Here is an 18,830-nt window from a genome sequence, read left to right as displayed (position 1 = left end):
ACCCTGTAAGGACCAGCGGTCTCAATTAACCTGGATCCCTGAGATTGGTTAAATCTCAGACACTGGATCAGCAACCAGGCAGCATACACCAGCCGAAATGAGTTCCCCCAACACATATACAGCAGAGGACTCTGGGTTGGGTTCAGTCAGAAAAGATGCGCTTAACCCTCAAGAGACTGGAGGCCCCAGGGAGTTTAGAGGTCTGGTGGTGGGGTGGGTGGGGACATCCTTGTGGAGACGGGAGTGGGGCAGGGAGGACGTATGTATGGGATGTGGAAATGTAGGAGGGTGGACTGGAAGGGGAAAAAAATCTTGAGTGAAAAAATAAAGTTGAAATGTTTTGTCCTGGCCATCGCTGTTCCTCCGCCCTGTGCCCACCACTTAATCCATTGCCTTTACCAGGAACCACAGACTTCCACAAGCGACCACCGCAAGGCCCCTAGGTACCCAGATGCGCCTCAGCTCCAGTGGGGCAGCTTCACTGCAGTGGGATGCTAGGGTGCCGGTAAACACCTGGGAAGAATCCTAGCTCAAGGCAGGTAGAAAGGCGGGTCCACATGTCACTAGGGAGACCGGGACCAGAGACGTGCCCTGGGCAGACTGGAGCAGCTGCGGGGATCCCTTAGCCAATGCCTCTGGTCAGCACCAGAGAGGTTCTCTAAGAACCTTCCCCGGCTTCCCGCCTTCGCTTCCCTTTGCGAGCGATGGTAGGATTGTTGCCAAAGACACCAGGAGGGTTATCCTGGCTCCCTCAGTGCGGATTCCTGTCTTGCGGGCCAGGGTAGAGCGAGGTGGCGCGAGGCCAACAGAGGGCGGGAGGAGGCGGCCCCCCTCCAGCCGGGGTGGAGCCAAAAACACAGCAAGAGTGAGAGGCAAAGGCACTCCCAGCCATGGGCTCTGGATGCGGGAGACCTAGGGGGTCTCCTGTGCTGCTATTGCTGCTGCTGTGGCTTCCCAAGTGTCTGCTGCTGAGCGCTCAGATGTTTCCAGGTGAGGATGAGGGCCGGGGGCGCCTCTAGGGCAGGACGAAGCGGTGGTGGTAGTGGTCATGGGTTCCAGTGCAACTACTGGAACACAGAGTTTCGAGCCTGGGCTACCTGCCAGGACAGGAGGACATGGGAAGAGGATGGGCTCCTGTGTTTGCGCTGGAGCAGAATTACCCACACTTAGCAAAGAGGCAACATTACCCTCTTCAGTGCTGCCCAGCTCCCAACTCTGCTCAGGAGATTCTGCAACTCCAGGGCAACATGTATGGTGTTTATACCATTGCCTTATGTGGCAGCTCTTCAAACAGGGGTGTCTGCTAGCAGCGCCTGGGACTGCTCTTCCTACTGGAACCTTCCCTCACTCTCGGTCTAGCAGGGTTCTGAAGGTGCTGAAGGACAACTTCATTACCTTTAGTTGGTGGGGGGGGGGGGAGCCTCTGTGTTCTAATGCAGACTGGCTTCCTCAGTTTCCACTCTAGTTCGCCCAGACTCCTAGCTCCATCCTTGCCTCCTTCCTGAAGGTGGCCTTGCAGGACTACACAGAGAACACTCACACCTGAATCCATATCCTGCACCCTTTGGTGACCTGAGGCCAGCAAGACTGGTTCTCCATACCCAGTTAAGCCTTCTCTTGGCCGAAAGATCTTTTTACCTCCAGGAAGGCTTCTCTTGTCCTTCCTTTCCCTCTCTCTTCTCTCCAGCCTCCATTCCAAAGTCACACCCTCATCCCCAGAAGCATGATGGCTCATTAATTAAGAAACGAGTGTGATTTTAAGGATGAGGTTCCTGGAGTTGCTGCGATTTCAGGTTTTTTTTTTTTTTTTTAAATGAGTATGGGTGTTTTGCCTGAAAGTACATCTGTGTACCATGGAGGTACCAGGAAACCTGGGGGCCAGAATAGGAAGACAGATCCCCTGGAGCTGGAGTTACAGAGAGTTGTTTGTGAGCCACCATGTGATTGAGACCCGAACACAATACTCTGGCAGAACAGCGAGTGCTCTTAACCACTGATCCACCTCTCCAACCCCTATTCCAGGATTTTGATGTCTGGGATCTAGAGAGGAGGTGGAGGAGGAACGAGGAGGTAGGGTGGCCCGGGAAGAGCCGAGCCAGCGACTGTTCTCAGCTTTGGCAAGGCTAGGGCCAGAGCTGGGGGTGGTTGGGGCTTCTTTGTTTTGTTTGTTGTTTGTTTTTCTGTAAACTGGGCCAACAGGAGAATCTAAGCCCCGAGGGGTATGTGGGCTTGCTGCTGGAGTCTGGGAGCCTGGCATCTGCAGGAAAGGTTCTGAGAGTGTTTCTGGGACCAGATAGGAGAGGGGAGGTAGGAACATTCCCAAAGAACATTCCAACACCCTCTGAGTAATGCTTGTCTCTGATACTCCTCCCGGAGCCCCCTTGGAAATGTCTGGCCCAGGATCACCGAGTCTCTGAAACTCCCTTCACCTTGACAAAAAGAGGAGGGCATCTGGGTCAGGTCCCTTCCAGTCTGCCACCAGCATCAACCCTGATGGGGGTCGGGAGCTCTGGGAGACATCTGGTGCTGTCTTACTCAGATGGCAGAGGAGGCCTCTGGTTACACATATCTCACCCTAAAGGCATCTACTGCCCAGTCTAAAATTACCCAAGGCTGCCTCCTTCTTCCCAGCCCCTCTGCACTGGGATCTGGGCTTCTTCCTGGGACCTCTGATCTCAAACCAGTTCCCCAAGCTCTGTCTGCTCTCGAATCCCCCAGTGGGGAATGTTTCCTGGTGCCTCGGTTTCTCTTTTGCCACCTCTCCGGTTACTGCTCCATTTGAGGGGTGCCCCATAAATACCAAACCCTGGGAGTGCTACAAATGGAGTCCAGCTTTCAGGACCCTTCCTTCCCTGATGGCTTCCTTCTTTTAATTGCTATTCTAACGTTTTCATCCCAGGAGATGCCCATGGGGAGCTAGTCACTCCCCACTGGATCCTGGATGGTGCAGTCTGGCTCAAGGTCACCTTGGAGGAGCCGGTGAGCATCACTATCCTGTCCTCATAAGGGGGCCCTAGGTCTCCACCTCTTTGTCCTCTCCCCCAAATGCAGCGTGACAGTTTTTCTGGGGTTCTCTGAACGAAATCACTGTACCGTTAAGCCACTCCCTGCTGGGTGGGTGGGACAAGGAGACATCTAGATGGTGTGAGCCCGCACACATGGAAGTCATTTTGGGCTTCCTCCCTCCCGCCCCCTTCTATTCCTGGCCCTAACCCTCTTCTCCATGGGGGAACATCCATGCTATCCCCATTCAACTAGGCAAAGATGAGTTCATAGTTTGGGGCCTAAAGCCTTTTGGGAACTGTGTGTGTGTGTGTGTGTGTGTGTGTGTGTGTGTGTTCTGCTTTGTTTTGATCAAGACAGGGTCTTGCTATGTAGCCCTGGTCATGGGCCATCATGCCAACTTCAGGAGATTTTAAAAGAAGGACAGCAAACTATCCCCCTTGGCCATATTTATGGGGAACATGTGACTCTGTGGACATACTGCTGTCCTGTAACCCCAGCTTCCATGGCTGGAAGCCAAGAAAGCCGTGGTTCATTCTCCTCGTGTTCCTGTTCCCAGATGTATCTTCACTCCATTTTTTGCTTCTCCAGAGCCCTGCCCAGCCTCCCTCTAACTCCTGCTTATTGCATTCTTCAGAATAGCCGTGTGTTACTACAGCTGTGCAGCACATTGAGAGGCCAGCACTGGTGTGCCCAGTTTACAGAGGGACAAACTGAGTCCCACCGAGCTTATAAAGTTGCTCACGCTTGAATAGATCATTGGTCTTGGAAGCTGGAGGGTCCCTGAGATCTAAGAGCTTCAGACTATTGGCTGCCTTCCCCTTCCCTCCTGCAACTCCTCGGCTGGTGAGAGTTTGATTCCGTACTTCCAGACAGAGGGCAGCCCTGCTAGCCAAACCTGAGTGTTGCCGCCATGACTGTGGGTTCCCGGTAACCTAAACCTTCCAACTTAGGGCCTTCACCGGGGTCCCTTAGACCTCTATGATCTCTCAACTGGCCAAGCAAAGATGACCTGTGGACACACATGGCTCCCCTGATTTTGGCCTCTCTCCTTGCCTGGCTTGGTCTGTGAGAGAATCCCAGGGGACTCTGCTCTGCATTGGGAAGCCATGAGGCTAGGACAGGAGAAGCTTTGGCAGGGTGCGTGTGTTTCACAAACAGGGTCATACTGCAGGATGGGGATGGAGCACAGAGTGGAGGGGGGACCCCGGAGCAGCAGAAGTAAAGGCAGCAAGGGCTGTAGAGGGAAGAAACCTTCCACTGGGGCTACTGCCTTTCTCCCAGAGCAGACATTTTCCTGTAAAGCGGGGTGGGGGGGGGAGCATTCCAACCATATAAGTTCATGTTTGGGCCCTTACGAAGCCCGTGGCTGGGAAAGTGAGGGCTGTCAACTCTACACCTGCTGGGGAAGGGCCCCCTGTAAGATTCTTGGCCTGGGCCCCAGCCCAGTGCATTTTGGGATAAAAAGGGAAAGCCATCATGGGTAAGGAAAACATTTTTAAAAATTACAGCAGCCTTCTCTGGAATCTCCTGGACTAGTTCCAGTTCTGGCTTCTAGCCAGGCTGAGTGGACAGCCCAAGAGAGGCAAAGTCAGTGAGAGAGGGGAGTTGGCTAGAGGGCCAAGGCCAGCCCTTCTGACATCTAGCTGAAAGAGTCAACAATTTTGGGGGAGCCAAAGTTGGGGTCCATGTTTACTTCATGAGTTCAGTTATGAGGCCAGCCTGGAGGAATTTCAGAGGACGGGCAGTTTGCCCGAGGAGAAAGTCTGGGTTCTATCAGGAATGAGGGGAAAGCCGCAGGATGAGAAGATCTGTAACAAGGAGCTGGAGATGCAGTACCGTGATGTGGCGCTTGTTTGGCACATGCAAGGCCCTGGGTTTGATCTGCAGCACCCACAGCAAACCAGCAAGCAAGCAAACAAGAATGCAACCAAAACAGAACCAAGGCCCCAGGCTGTACATGCGATGGCCAAAGCTGTAGCCCACCCAGTGACCCACATCACCCTTAGTGCCCACTGCCCTCTGTGCTTCCTGCCTTCTCTAGGAACAAAAGAAGAGGGTAGGTCAAGGGAAGGGATCCCGAGCCCTTTTTCATGGGGCTCCTGCTTATGGATATAGCATATGTCCATAGCAGCTTCAACAACGTAAGCAACTTACCAACTGTTCTGTCCTTATACAGCTGTTTATGCATCTTTAAGGGTCCTTTGTCACTCCCTGCAGTGCAGGGGCCAGCTGTTCCTATGAGCTTCCTCCTGAAGCAGCTCCACCTCCTACCCATTCCTTGGAGGCCTACTGTGTCACTCCATTCCTTCTCCATCAGATCTTGAAGCCTGACTCGGTGCTGGTGGCTTTAAAGGCTGAAGGCCAGGATCTCCTGCTTGAATTGGAGAAGAGCCAGTGAGTACCAGCCTTTTTGCTGAAGCCCAGGCACAGACCTCTCTGGAGAGGATCAGTTCTTTCCAGGGTGGGGGTTGGGGGGAGGCTGGGTGGGAAGTGGCATGAATGACGGGGAGAGTGGCCAGTGTGCTTGAGGCTAACGTGGACCGAACCCAGCTGTAGGTTAGGTATATACCTGCTTTCTACCTCATACCCTGGAGCAGCTGGGTGGCTCCCTGCTGGAGATGAGTGAGCGCCACCCAGTGGACAGTTCCTCACACCTTCTTTCAAAGGGAATTATTCCTATACCAAGTGAGCAATAAAAAGCTACAAAGGTCAAAATCCATCTGGTCTACCTTGAATGTCACCGATGCCATCTGTGTGGAAGAGAACAGGGAGGAAGGAGCTGGGGAGCCCCAGTGAGACAGAAAGGAAGAAGGCATCGTAGTGTTAAATACCTGGGATGGACCTGAAGAGTCAAAGAATGTGAGGTGGTAAATGAGAAACACCTAAGGATGGTGCCCTGAGTGCAGACGGTGAACGAGGTGGAAATGTGGAACTGTAAACTCCATCACCAACTTGCAAAAAGTACTTCATTCATTTCACTCTCCCCCCACGGAATCAGACAGACTGGGAAACACCACGCCAAACCACAGTTCCTGAGAGTGCCACATCCCTACCTTCTAAACAGTCTTGCACACTCGTGCACACATTGATCGTTAGCATGTGTGAGCAAGAGTGTAAGGACAGCTGGCCATACAACAGCCTGGGGTTTTGGTGGATGATCTGGAGGACAAGGTGAGGTTGGAGTCGGGATTTTCTGTAAGGAAGAGCAATTGAAATCAGGCATGATGGTGCCTGAGCTATATAGAGTGAGTTCAAGACCAGCCTAGGCAACTTAGTAAAACCCTGTCTCAAAATATGAAGGAATAAGGAAGGGGAAAAGAGAAGAAGAGGAGGAGAAGGAGGAAGAGGAGGAGGAGAAGGAGGAAGAGGAAGAGGAAGAAAGGAAGAAAGGAAAGCAGCAGCTATTCATTTATGGTTGCTATGTTTTTGGTGGGGGGCATGGACGGAGCCTGAAATTGGAGTCATTACTGAATAGTGTCTAGCTCCAGATAAAGGGATCCTCGCCCAGGTAGGCTGAACAGAAGCAGTGTCAGCAAGTGGGACTCTGTTTTCTGTGGAAGTTGGAAGTAAGTGCCTGAGGGACAGAAGGAGACATGGGATCTAACATTCTGAAGGGCTTAGGCCCGTCCAGCAAAGGAAGGAGTATGGAGTGGCATCTCTGAGGTAGTGTCCCCCGGCTCCTTCCCCACCTGCCAGCTAATGGCTCCAGAGCACCAAAGGTTCCCAGCCTGTTCCTCCCGGTGAGTCCCACACTCCCATTCCCCTGTTCAAGCCACGTCAGGGCTCATTCCAGACCTTTGTCTTCTTTTAGCTCAAGGTTTTCTCTTTGAGGCACAGTGCTAGAGGGACCCGGGGAGAAAAGAACTCCAAATACAAAGCAGGAGTTGTGCAGCCTTTCCTGTCCCTTCCCCTCCTGCACACTTCCTTCAAGTGGCTCTGCTAGCACCTGGGAGGAGAGCAGGAGATAAGCTGCGGGGGAGGGGGGGGTCTAAGTTCAGTGACTCCCAAAACTCCCACTTTCCAGCAAGCTTCTGGCCTCGGGATACACAGAAACCCACTACAGTCCGGATGGGCAGCCCATAGTGCTGTCCCCCAACCACAGGGTGAGACACTTTCATGGGCAGTGAGGGCAGTGTGAGAGGTGCATCCTAAATGTCTACCCTATCCCGTTTTACATTCCTAAGGGGGTTGTAGTCTGCCTGTAGCCCCCCCCCCCCTTCTCCTTGTCCCTTTGAGTCCCTGTTGAAATTTGGGTCTGAGCTTCCTCCTCTCTAGGACTATTGCCACTATCACGGACGTGTGAGGGGCTTCCGGGAATCCTGGGTAGTCCTCAGCACCTGCTCCGGGATGAGGTAAGGAGTTGGTGGAGAGGACCAGGGGCTGAAGCAGAGGTGAGAGCAGCATCATTGTTTCATACACCCCTGCACACCCCTGCTCTCTAGTGGCCTTATTGTGCTCAGCAGCGAAGTCAGCTATTATCTGCACCCCTGGACTCTTGGGGACACCAAGGACTTCCCAAACCACAAGATCCTTCGGATGGAGCGATTCTTCACCTGGAGAGGAGCCCAGAGAAACAAGAACTCCCAATACAAAGCAGGAACGGCCAGACTCCCTCATGTCTCCCAGAGCCGGGTAAGGGGCACAGATTAGAGAAAAGCTGGTTCTTCAAACCAGAGGATACAGGAATGCAAGGGCCTGGGTGGGTTCTCCCTGTTTTAATTCGGAGGCTGAAGAAGTTTAAGCAGAAGTTTAACTGTCCACTCCCTCCCCCCCACCCCCGACCCCGGGGAGTGTGGTGCATGGCCAGAATTCAGTCAAGCAGTCTGCCCCTCACCATTTGCTTCTCACAGATGAGGCGAGAGGCCCGCAGGAGTCCCAAGTACCTGGAACTATACATAGTGGCTGACCACACCCTGGTGAGGAGAGACCTCAGAAGTCTGACTGGGCTGGGCTGGGGCCTGCTTAGGTCCCTTAAGGCCCAGGGATTTCTGCCTTCTCAGTTCTTGCATCAGCATCGGAACTTGAACCACACAAGACAGCGCCTCCTGGAAGTTGCCAATTGTGTGGACCAGGTTGGGTGTTTAGGGCTCTGGAAGCTGGGAGCAAGGCAATTGAAAAGCTCTGGCCCCACATGGCAGGTGCCTGGTCCCTGGCCTCAGCTGGTCTCTTCTTCAGATTCTCAGGACTCTGGATATTCAGTTGGTGTTGACCGGGCTGGAAGTGTGGACTGAAAAGGATCACAGCCCCATCACGCAGGATGCAAACGAAACTCTCTGGGCTTTCCTACAGTGGCGCCGTGGGCTGTGGGCCAGGAGACCACATGACTCCACGCAACTGCTCACGTGGGTGCCTTTTTCACACACACACACACACACACACACACACACACACACACACACACACACACACACACACACGGGTTGCGGGAGGTCCTTATTACCAGCTTCATCCAGTCACGCCCTGCTGCGTCATCCTTAGGGGCCGCACCTTCCAGGGTACCACGGTGGGCCTGGCGCCTGTGGAGGGCATGTGCCATGCAGAGAGCTCCGGAGGGGTGAGCACAGTAAGCTCTGCTGGGGACCTAGGAGGAGAGAGGTTTGGGCAGGGTTTGTGGTCCTCAGTGAAGCCCGGCTCCCCAGGACCACTCGGAACTCCCCATCGGCACAGCAGCCACCATGGCCCACGAGATAGGCCACAGCCTGGGCCTCCACCATGACCCAGAGGGCTGCTGCATAGAGGGAAATGCAGAGCAAGGAGGCTGCGTCATGGAAGCAGCCACTGGGTACGCACAGAAGCGTCTTTGGTTATCCCTCAGTTCCCTCTTCAGTAAGATGAGTGTGATAACAGACTGTTAATAGGGCCTCGGTAGGAGAAATGCGGTTAAGGTGGAGTCTCAGAATGACTGCCCGACTAGACTCCACTCCCGACCTTTGGTCCTCCTTGGGGCTCAGACTGCCGGATTTTAGCGTCCAGCCTCCCGTCTCAAGTTCCTTGCAGTCTTTCCCCTCCCCTCTCTAGACTGCTCTCTTAGCTTAGGAGGTAACCGCACATTTTGGCGGCTGTGTGGCTAACCCCAGGGCCCAGAGTGCAGTAGCAGCCTGAGCTTAGGACGTGACTCCTGCATCCCAGATGATCTCCGCACCACCAAGGACATTCGTCTTCCTTCTGCAGGTATCCTTTCCCGCGGGTCTTCAGCGCCTGCAGCCGCCGCCAGCTGCGCACCTTCTTCCGGAAAGGGGGCGGTACGTGCCTCTCCAACGTCTCGGAGCCGGGGCTCCTGGTGCTGCCCAGTCGCTGCGGAAATGGCTTCGTGGAAGCAGGAGAAGAATGCGACTGCGGTTCTGGTCAGGTCAGGTCATCTTCTCAGTTCCTGGGGTTCAAGGCTGACCCATGCTCCCAGCCTCTCCCAAGGTCTAACTTGCTCCGTGTTCTGTTCCCTCCTTTCTGACTTCAGAAGTGCCCACACCCTTGCTGCTTTGCCCATAACTGTTCCCTGCGTGCGGGGGCGCAGTGCGCCCATGGCGATTGCTGTGCGAGGTGCCTGGTGAGGACTCGGGATATTGGGGAGCGGCTTGTTGATCTTAGCTGGGTTGGTACCTTCTAGTCCCCTTTCTGAGTGTGAGCTTGACCTTGTGTGTGGGTTCACGTAGCACTCCTTCGGACTTTTCAGCAAGGATGTTTTCCCCTAATGGGTCACTGGTGTAGCTAAAGCCCGCAGGCACGCCTTGTCGTCCCGCTGCGAGTGACTGCGACCTCCCAGAGTTCTGCACGGGCACCTCCCCGCATTGTCCCGCAGATGTTTACCTTCTGGATGGCTTACCCTGCGCCGAGGGTCGTGGCTATTGCCTAGATGGCTGGTGTCCCACGCTGGAGCAGCAGTGTCAGCAGCTATGGGGACCTGGTGAGACCACATGCGGGTCCTGGTGTCCTGACCACTACCAAAACCTGCGGTTTTCTACTTTGGGCAAGCTCCACATGTGGAACCGAGGCCCGAGCTGGCCCGCTTCTATCCCTCAGGATCCCAACCGGCCCCCGAGCCATGTTTCCAGCAGATGAACTCCATGGGGAATTCACAGGGGAACTGTGGCCAGGACAGTCAGGGTGGCTTCCTGCCATGTGCGCAGAGGTGAGGTGTGGAGCTGAGGTCTAGGCGGTAAAATAGGGCGGAGCGTGTGGAGGGAACACTCAGAGATGCCGTCCACCTTCCACTTCCGGAACACTCAGAGATGTTGTCCACCTTCCACTTCCTTCCCAGGGACGCTCATTGTGGGAAGCTGCTGTGCCAGGGAGGAGAGCCAAGCCCACTAGTGCCGCACGTAGTGACTGTGGATTCCACAATTCTCCTAGAGGGCCGAGAAGTGGTTTGCCGGGGAGCCTTCGTGCTCCCGGGTACCTACCTGGACCAGCTGGACTTGGGTCTGGTGGAGCCAGGCACCCGCTGTGGACCTAGAATGGTGAGCCCTGCCCACCCAAGTCCTCCTGGTTATTGAGTCCTCCATGCCAAAGTGTACTCACTGCCCAGTGGGCACAATGCCCATAGGTGTGCCAGGACAGGCACTGTCAGAATGCCACCTCCCGGGAGCCGGAGCATTGCTTGACTGCCTGCCATAACCGTGGGGTGAGTAGCCTAAGGGGTCAGGGTGACCTTGGATGTCCTTGATACCTGGTGACTTTGCTATCCTCTTCTTAGGTTTGCAATAGCAATCGTAACTGTCACTGTGCTGCAGGCTGGGCTCCACCCTTCTGTGACAAGCCTGGCTTGGGCGGAAGCAAGGATAGTGGCCCTGCACAATCTGCAAGTATGCCAATGGGGTGGGAGCAGGGACGTGCCACCTGGGCAGTAGCCTGCTTGGCACTCAGCACCCTGAACTCCACAGACCCAGATGCCTTTCCACTGGCCATGCTCCTCAGCTTCCTGCTGCCTCTCCTTCCCGGGGCCAGCCTAGCCTGGTGCTACTACCAGTTCCCAACGCTCAGTCAGCAGCCAGGACGGTGCTGCAGGAGGGACCCCCTGCGTAACAGGTAGGCTCGGTGCCAGCCTCGGGGGGGGGGGGGGCTCAGGTTCCTCTTTCTGTGGCTCCTGCTTTCTCAGAACTCATCAGAGCTTTGGAGAGTGGGAGGACCCTGGGAGCTGGGGCTGTAGGAAGCTAGATGGGGTCCTTACTCTCTCTAGATGGAGTGAGAGCCTATAGGCACTGGGGGGAAGGCCATGGTGTGTACCGCTGCTCTGGCCAGCACTTAGGGCTGCTCTCCTTTCCTCTCTCCCACCAGGGAGTGACCTCAGCTTGCCCCTCCCCCTTTTCTGCTTTAAACAAATTCAACACAGCCTGTGCTCCACTCTGTCCGTGAAGACTTCCTTAGCTTCCTTGTCTTGATATTTCAGCCATCTCCCACAACCTTTGCCCTAACTAGTCGTGACTCCTTCAAGTCCCCCCAGTGCTAAGCCCAAGCACCCCTTTGGGTTTCCTCTCACTGGCCAGCTATAGTGTTGGCCACTCTGTGCCAGGACTCGGTATCTCTGTTCCCTGAAGATCACGGCTACAAACCCAATTATCTGGCAGGACGGGCAGAAATGCCACCTAATAACAAGACCTAGGGCTGCCTCTTCACTGGACCACAAGTCAGGCACATTATGTCTGTGTCTGATTTTGGAAGTGTTTCGGGCCAGTTGAGGGAATGGGCAGGGTTTGGAGATGTGACTAGAGGTCACCTAAGGCAGGGACCAGCACCAGCAGACCTCAGGAGCCAGTGAGAGGGTCTTGGAAATGCCAGGTGGTGACTGGGGGTCTGCAGGCAGACAAACAGGTAGTGACAGTTGGGAGGGACAATGCAGAGGGGTGGCAGCTGCGCACTGTCATCAGGATAGGGTCTCAAGGACAGTGGGGCATATTTGGATGAACCGTCAAAAGAAATGGCAAGGCCTGTGAGAAAGTTACAGACAGTTCAGGCAAGACTAGCACTGCCGAGCAGCCCGGGGAAGGCACAGTTCCTGCCCCAAGGCAGACAGACATCTCAGTACTTCAGCTCTAGATGGGACCTGAATGAGGTCTGGAGTAGAGGCCTTGGGTCTTAAGTGAGGTCTGGGCATCTTAGGGATAGAACAGGAATGTGGAATTTGAGGTTTGAGTAGAAAAAAAAAATCAGCTTCTCAGAACTGGGACTGTGTTATGCTTTGAGGAAGCAACTACCCCTCCAGCTCATTCATGGTCACTTTCCAACCTTCTGAACTCTTATCTGGTTCATCAATGGCCCCTGCAGGGACCAACCCCTGGACAGTGCTCACCCCATGGAGTTTGGCCCCATCATCACTGGAGAGCCCTCGACCCTACGTAAGTGTGGCACTTGGGACATGGAGAGGGAAGTGAGGGGTGGGTCCCTGCTGTCTGCTTCCTTCTAGATGCTCCCTTGCTCTACTTAGCACTCAACCACCTTCCATCCTCTGCTCAGCCCCAGGGACCTCTTGCCAACAGCATTTGCACCCTTCATCTTTTGAATTGTTCTCAAACCCTGAGAACTCTGAGCTTACCTAAGAACTACCCTCTGAAGTGTGCGCCATGCAGACCTGCCTGATCCCTATGGTAGGTGAAGGACCCTGAGGCCCTCCTGTTGCCCAGACACCGATCTCTGTCTCAGTTTGTCGCTTACTCCTCAGATTTATGGGCTTGTATCAATAAGGAAATGAGGCACAGCCCTCAGAAAAGCTGTTGTCATGGAGACCAGGATGCAGGAAGCCCTAGGGGCAGGGAAGGGAGACACTGGTTCTTCATCCTCCTTAGAGGGAGGACAATGTGCCCTGCCATGTGACTTGCAGCCTTGGGCCCTAGTCCTCAGTGACTCAAATTCACTCCTATACTTCTGATGGGCTGGATGCTGGACTCTTCCCTACTCACCAGAGAAACCCTAGAGCCATCTCATGATGCATCCACCTGCCCTGAGAGCCAAGCTGTTCTGAAATGTCAGAATGTATCTAATAGCAATAAACTCACAAGCTATATTGGCTGTGATTTGCTGAAAGGGTCTCAGTGGTTTATCAAAGGGACACTCAGATGGATTGCTGCAAAATAAATTAGAAACAGCATCTGGGCAGTGGAGACGCCAGCCCTTGGGAGGCAGGGGAGGCAGGTTTCTGAGTTCAAGGTTAGCCTGGTCTACAGAGTGAGATTCAGGATAGCTAGGCTACACAGAGAAACACTGTGTTGAAAACCAAACCATTGCAAAAACAAAACAAAATTAGTACCGCCCTGTACAGACAGAGAGAAAACAGCATGGTGGGGTTCCTAGGAGCGTTCAGGCCCAGGCACCAGAGACTGCAAAGCGGAGCCTCAAAGCCCATGTGGCAAAAGTGGGATCTGTTAGTCTTTCTGAAGATAGGGAAGGTTTCACAGCATAAAACCGAAGGGGGTGTGGTCTACAGAGTTCCAGGACAGCCAGGGCTACACAGAGAAACCTCTGTCTCAAAAACAAACAACAAACAAAGAAACAGAAACAACAACAACAAAAGAAAAAAAAAAAAGAAAAGCAAAAGAGAGAAAGAAAAATAGGGTTGCCAGGAGGATGGGTGACTGGGGGGAGGGAAGCTGTGAGCTTAGGGTGAGGAGGAGGTAAGAAGATGCTAGTGTGCGACTTCCAAATGTGTGGCAGGTACTTGAGATACTGAGGAGCCTGGAGGCCAGTGATGTGCTGACAGGTGCCACAGGTAGCCATGTCCTTTCTGCAGAGGACATGGTTCCTTTTGGCAGAGGGGAAACAGCTTCACGAGTTCCCGAGGAATGCTGGCCTTTTTCTAACTGCCAGACAACCACCTATAGTCTAGATTGAGCTAATTTTTGGATATTTGAATGGCTTTTTGGAATCTGGGGAATGGACATGTCCTCTGGACCCGACACAACCAACCTTCCTTTCTGTGGACCCCCATGCATTCAGCGTTTACAACCTAAGCTAATGCATAACTTTAGTATTGTGCTCACAGGCCCCAGTGCAGATTGACATGTGTACATGTGTGTGCTTGTGATCACTTACTTAATGTGTTAACATGTGTACAAGTGCATGTTTGTGATCATTTAGTTCTATATCACGTCTAGTCTTGGAAATACATTTATCCCAGCACATTGGCTTGCCCTCCTTCCTATTAGAAGAGATGGTGTTTTCTGGCACACAAGGGGACTTCCTTCTTCTCTAAGGAAAATGCCCACCCCCCAAACCCTAGGCCATAAACAAAGTCCGGGGCTCCAGGAAATCTACTGCTGAAAGATTACAGGAAAGCAACCCAGCCCATGTTCTGGAACATGGAGGTTGATCCAAAAAAAAAAAAAAAAAAGAATAAAAAAAAAGGCCAGTCTGACTCATCTCCTCCCCAAAGCAGTGTCTGTGTCTGGTCTGGTGAAATCTTGCCCTTGTCCCTTCCCACTCTCAGCTACAAAAGCTGTTCTCAGACTCTGCAGGGACCTTTCTCCTGGGCCCTGGAGTACCTAGCCACAGATCAAACTGAGTCTCCATTCCTCCATTTTTCTCCCCCTGGCTTCCTTTTTACATTTGTTGCAGAAAAACCAGGAAGGGCTTCCAGCCCAATCGGCCCCTCCCTTCACCAGTAATTCACTTCCCAATTGTCATTTGTTTCTTAACTTTCCAAGAGCCACTAGGACCCTTCCTGGCTGGCCCAGCTCACAGAGGCTGAGGGCCAGTAGGTAGCCCAGAGATCTCACCCCAGTTTCTAGGATCCTTAGTACCACACTACAGAAGCAAGGGTTTTAACTCTTCGTGGTCAGGATAGTAAACTCGCCTTTTATTCTTACCCCTGGTACTTGAGAGAGCCACCTTTGCTATACCAAAGCCACACACAATGCCAGCCATCATCCCTCTGCTGCTGTAGGAAAGGGTTGGGCGGAGTTTCTACTTTACCTTTTTTTCAGACCCCAGGAATTTTTTTGTTCCTGGATCCTGAGAAAATCTCAAGCAAAACTTCTGTCAGACTTAACAGTGTTCAGAAACAGGTGTTTTGTTAGAACATGGCCAGGCTCTTGTGTTGACTGTGTGTGGGCATTCTGGGATACAGGGTGTAGCCTGGGAAGCTGTGAATACATCTGTAATTTGAAGCTCCCACGAATGAGACAAAAGATCGGGGATCGATGCAAAAACAAGAGGTTTATTAGTACAGTGCACTGGGGTGGCCTACATCCAGAGGGGAGGCACCCCCACTATCCATTTGTACAGTTTTTAATACACTTAATAACGGGTGGACTACAGCGATGGTGACCAGGCATGCAAGCATTGGTGGGTTAAGTTGACTTTTAAATTGATTGGCTACTGCCAACATGGGTTGCATCTAAGAGCCTTCATTCCAGGGCTGCCCAGATAAGGTAGAAGCACTCCTTGGAGGGTGAGGAATGGCAAAAGCCCTTAGTGGGAGAGGGGAGCTGTAAGGAGGGTGTGTAAAGGCCCCCAGCATCCCTCATTTCTGCTCCCTTCTGGCCCTTCAGCAGACGGTGCAAGCCCCACAGTACACTGCTGCCTGTCTGAGGCAGTTGTTTCAGCTGCTGAACAAGGTCTTGTGGAACACTGTCACCCTGCCCTGGAGTCATAACCATGTCACCGTTGCCCCTCAATGTTTGAAGGAAAACCACCCTCAGACTCAATGCTGTATGAATAAATTCTGTACGAAAATCAAAAGGCTGTATTCCATGGAGTGAAACACGTGGGGAACATTTTCTTCCATGCCCCAGGTCGTCTCTTCCTGGCAGGACTCCAACATGCCCTGGTCTGCCTGCACCAACTCCAGGCTATGGTTGGCTGACTCCTTACCTGGCATGTAGCCCTCTTTGGCGCTGTGTTCTGCTAGTCCCCAAGCCTGGTCCCAGATCAATGCATTGAGCCAACCCCTGTAATAGTAATCTTAGGGGGGCTTTCTATGTCCCTTTTGCTCCCAAATAACTGTGGAGCATTTCTCTGCCCACTCTAGCACATTTAAGCTCCTGAAAAAAGACTCAGACCTAGCATTTGTATTAATAAGCTGCATGCTGTAATAGCTGGGCAGATTCTTATTTCTTCTAACCCAACTAGGATGCTACTACCCAGCCAAATGCCCCATCTTGCCATCTGGTCTTGCCCTGGTTTACTCTGGTCAGTGTATGGCCTCATGGTTGGATTCTCATGATGAATCCTCCTGGTCTCTTCATGTGGTCTCTCCAGACCTTCTTCTCCTCATGGTCTTTTTCTACTCTCTGGTTTCCTTTGGTTCCCTGTGACTGGGATGGGAAGTCCCTCCTTATATCTTCTGCTCAGCTAATTGGCTGATCAGTTCTTTCATTAACCAATCAGAGATGATGGAAAACAATGTTTACATAACATTGAGATCCAGAGATGTAACTAGATGTCTGGGCATAGAAATCAGCATCTGAATACTCAGCGCACAAAACCATCCCCTAACAAGCCCACTCTGGACTTCTGGCCCTGCCCTGCCCTGCCCTGCCCAGTCCTTCCACGCCTGTGGGACTTTTTCAGAGGAACAGTATTTGGTTTCCAGCAACCAAGTCTGTTGCTCTTAACTCCAGCTCCATAAGATCTGGTGCCCTCTTGTGGCCTTGGGTAGCACACATACAGGCACATAAAACAAAACAAAACAAACAAAAAAAAAATTTTTTTAAAACAATGCTGTGCCTTAATCTGACCAGAAGAAAATATAAGACTAACTCAGTAGAAATAGTCCAGAAAATAACTAGTCAGAATTCTTATCGGGAATGAGGATAAGGTGAAGGAGAGTTAAAACATACAGGGAAAACTGGGAGGGGCTTCCCAAAAGGGTTGCCTCCTTTCTCCTGGGAATGGTGACCATGTGGGCCTTGAGGGAAAAGGGACTCAGAGTCAAAAATGTGTCACTCTGAGCCCCAGGTAGACGCCAAACTCTTGGCTACACCTCCTATCTTGGAGTTTGATGTCGCCCGTGCTCTGTAAAATGGTTTCTTTTGGCCACTCCAAGTTTTGGTCTGTTTTTCCTGGACAGTGAGTTCATTACCTTTCCCACAGAATGAACTTGGCTAACACCAAACTTCTGTTACCGAGGGTCTGGAGAGATGACTTAATCGGAGAACTCCCATACAGGCTCGAGAACCCAAGTTCAATCAGCAGCAATACCAGAAAAAGCTTAGTGCAGCAACCCCACTGGGGGTGAAGATAGGGGTCCATGGAGCTTGCTGGCAATCCCAGCTAAAACAGAGCTCCTGACATTGCTGTTGGGCACCCCCACACACCCCCTCCCCACTTCCTTGTTGTTTAAAGGAAGAATACAGATTTAAAAAATACTGAGAGACTGCCTCATTTGGCAGGACAAATTTAGTGGTGATTCTGAATCTGAATTTTTTTCCCATTTGTGTGTGTGTGTGTGTGTGTGTGTGTGTGTGTATGTGTGTGTAGGTGTGGATAGACCTTGTCAGAATACTTTAGGGAGTTGGTTCACTTCTGCCATATGGGTCCAGACTGAACTCAGGGTGTCAGGTTTGATAGCAGGAGTCTTTACTCAGTGAGCTATCCTGTCAACCCTTGTTTTTGAGACAAGATCTCAATGTAGCTCAGGCTGGCCTCTAACTCCCGATTCCTCTGTCTTGACAACTGCTTCCAAGTGCTCGGTTTGCAGTGTAGACCACCATGTCCCAGGTCTTGTTACAGAAAAAGGTGATACATGGGAGAACTGGAGGATTTTAATGGTCTATACTTTGCTTCCTACTGTACCAGCATTCCCTTCCAAGTGTAACTCCTCCTGCTTTGCTAGGTCAGAGAGCTGAGTTTGGAAGCTGGGGATGAGGTGTGTGGGGGTGTGTGTGGGGTGTGTGTGGGGGAGGGGGAGGTTGTGTGTGGGGGTGTGGGTATGTGGGGGTGTGTGGGGGTGTGTGGGGGGTGTGTGTGGGGGTGTGTGTGGGTGTGGGTGGGTGTGGGTGTGGGGGGGTGGGGTGTGTGGGGGGGTGTGTGTGTGGAGGGGGATAGTACCAATGTCTCTACAACTTTTCTACACGTGTAAAACTGGTGAACCAAAAAAACTGACAATAAAGTTATTAAGAAGGAAAGAGAACAGTTGATTTCCTAAACTTATCGTTTCAGCATAGGAGAAACAAGGTTTCCTAGAGTTTTGTGGGAGTGTGTGAGGCTTCCCGAGGAGATACAACATACATGCCTCTTCATCTCAGATAGGCAACTGACATAAATAGGCCAGAGACATAAATAAAGTCCAGCTTGGCAAATATTTATTGGGAGAGATTTGTTTTGATTCTTAGTTTTACTTAATTATTTGAGTTTATTGGGATTAAAACACCCAAACATGGTGACCCTAGAGCTACCTGCCTCTCAAGGTCTTCCAGCTGTTGCTTATAACCTCCAGAAGAGACCTTGTGAATCTCACACGTTTCAGCTTCTCTGGACTTGTGAGGTTTAATTCTTGCTTAATTTTTGAGTCTCATGAAGCTCCTCCCCACCCCTGTCCCCAGGGGTGGGGGAAGCCGTTCCCAGTAGGATCCAGGACTGTGGATCTATCGAGGTCATTTCAGGCCCTGGCTTAGTGACTTTGGATCCACCTGAAGGTGCTGTCTGGGGGTGGGAACAGAGTGGAGGGAGCAGGAACACACCTGTCGCAGGTGCCAGCTGCCCTCCAGGCTTAGCAGGTTCCGGGAAGAAGCACCTGTCCAACTGGGGCTCTGCCAATCGCTATGGCCTGCGGCATGGAGTCTGCACTTCTGCTGCTGCTGCTGCTGGGTGAGAGCCCGTCTCCTCCTCCGTGCTGGCCACTGCCCTCTCTGGCCCCGATCCTCGGGCACTAATCGAGGATTGTAAGAGTAAAGAAA

The 18,830-nt window shown here is 52.4% G+C and overlaps 1 protein-coding gene across 11 annotated transcripts; it reads left to right on the top strand.

Annotated features, from left to right (window-relative positions):
* The first annotated feature begins 877 nt into the window (after window positions 1-877).
* Window positions 878-18,711, top strand: ADAM33 (ADAM metallopeptidase domain 33). Of its 11 annotated transcripts, none has more exons than XM_080931045.1 (21): window positions 878-990; window positions 2,900-2,979; window positions 5,324-5,400; window positions 7,031-7,109; window positions 7,282-7,358; window positions 7,449-7,638; window positions 7,857-8,078; window positions 8,182-8,348; window positions 8,485-8,569; window positions 8,646-8,788; window positions 9,178-9,355; window positions 9,461-9,550; window positions 9,712-9,907; window positions 10,024-10,132; window positions 10,262-10,460; window positions 10,547-10,624; window positions 10,697-10,805; window positions 10,884-11,028; window positions 12,265-12,335; window positions 12,454-12,584; window positions 18,624-18,711. In XM_080931045.1, the coding sequence occupies exons 1-20, from the start codon at window positions 891-893 to the stop codon at window positions 12,534-12,536; spliced, it is 2,478 nt and encodes an 825-aa protein (XP_080787171.1). In that variant the 5' UTR covers window positions 878-890; the 3' UTR covers window positions 12,537-12,584; window positions 18,624-18,711. The 11 variants fall into 11 exon arrangements, 10 of the variants coding, with proteins under 10 accessions (XP_080787171.1, XP_080787173.1, XP_080787170.1 ...); XM_080931047.1 differs by lacking the exons at window positions 12,454-12,584; window positions 18,624-18,711 and adding an exon at window positions 15,483-15,862 and having other exon boundaries at window positions 7,857-7,922; window positions 8,007-8,078; XM_080931044.1 differs by lacking the exon at window positions 18,624-18,711 and adding an exon at window positions 15,486-15,608.
* The last annotated feature ends 119 nt before the right edge of the window (window positions 18,712-18,830 follow it).

Source organism: Micromys minutus (genome assembly GCF_963924665.1).
Source record: "Micromys minutus genome assembly, chromosome: 17".
NCBI lineage: Eukaryota > Metazoa > Chordata > Mammalia > Rodentia > Muridae > Micromys > Micromys minutus.
This window is presented reverse-complemented; position numbering and strand designations above follow the sequence as displayed.

Excerpts from the sequence above, each read along its gene's own strand:
- ADAM33 (XM_080931038.1), top strand. The coding sequence starts at position 891 with ATGGGCTCTGGATGCGGGAGACCTAGGGGGTCTCCTGTGCTGCTATTG. Across the intron at positions 7,110-7,281 it reads TGCTGTCCCCCAACCACAGG|GACTATTGCCACTATCACGG; the intron begins GTGAGACACTTT and ends CCTCCTCTCTAG. Across the intron at positions 10,461-10,546 it reads CCCGCTGTGGACCTAGAATG|GTGTGCCAGGACAGGCACTG; the intron begins GTGAGCCCTGCC and ends CAATGCCCATAG.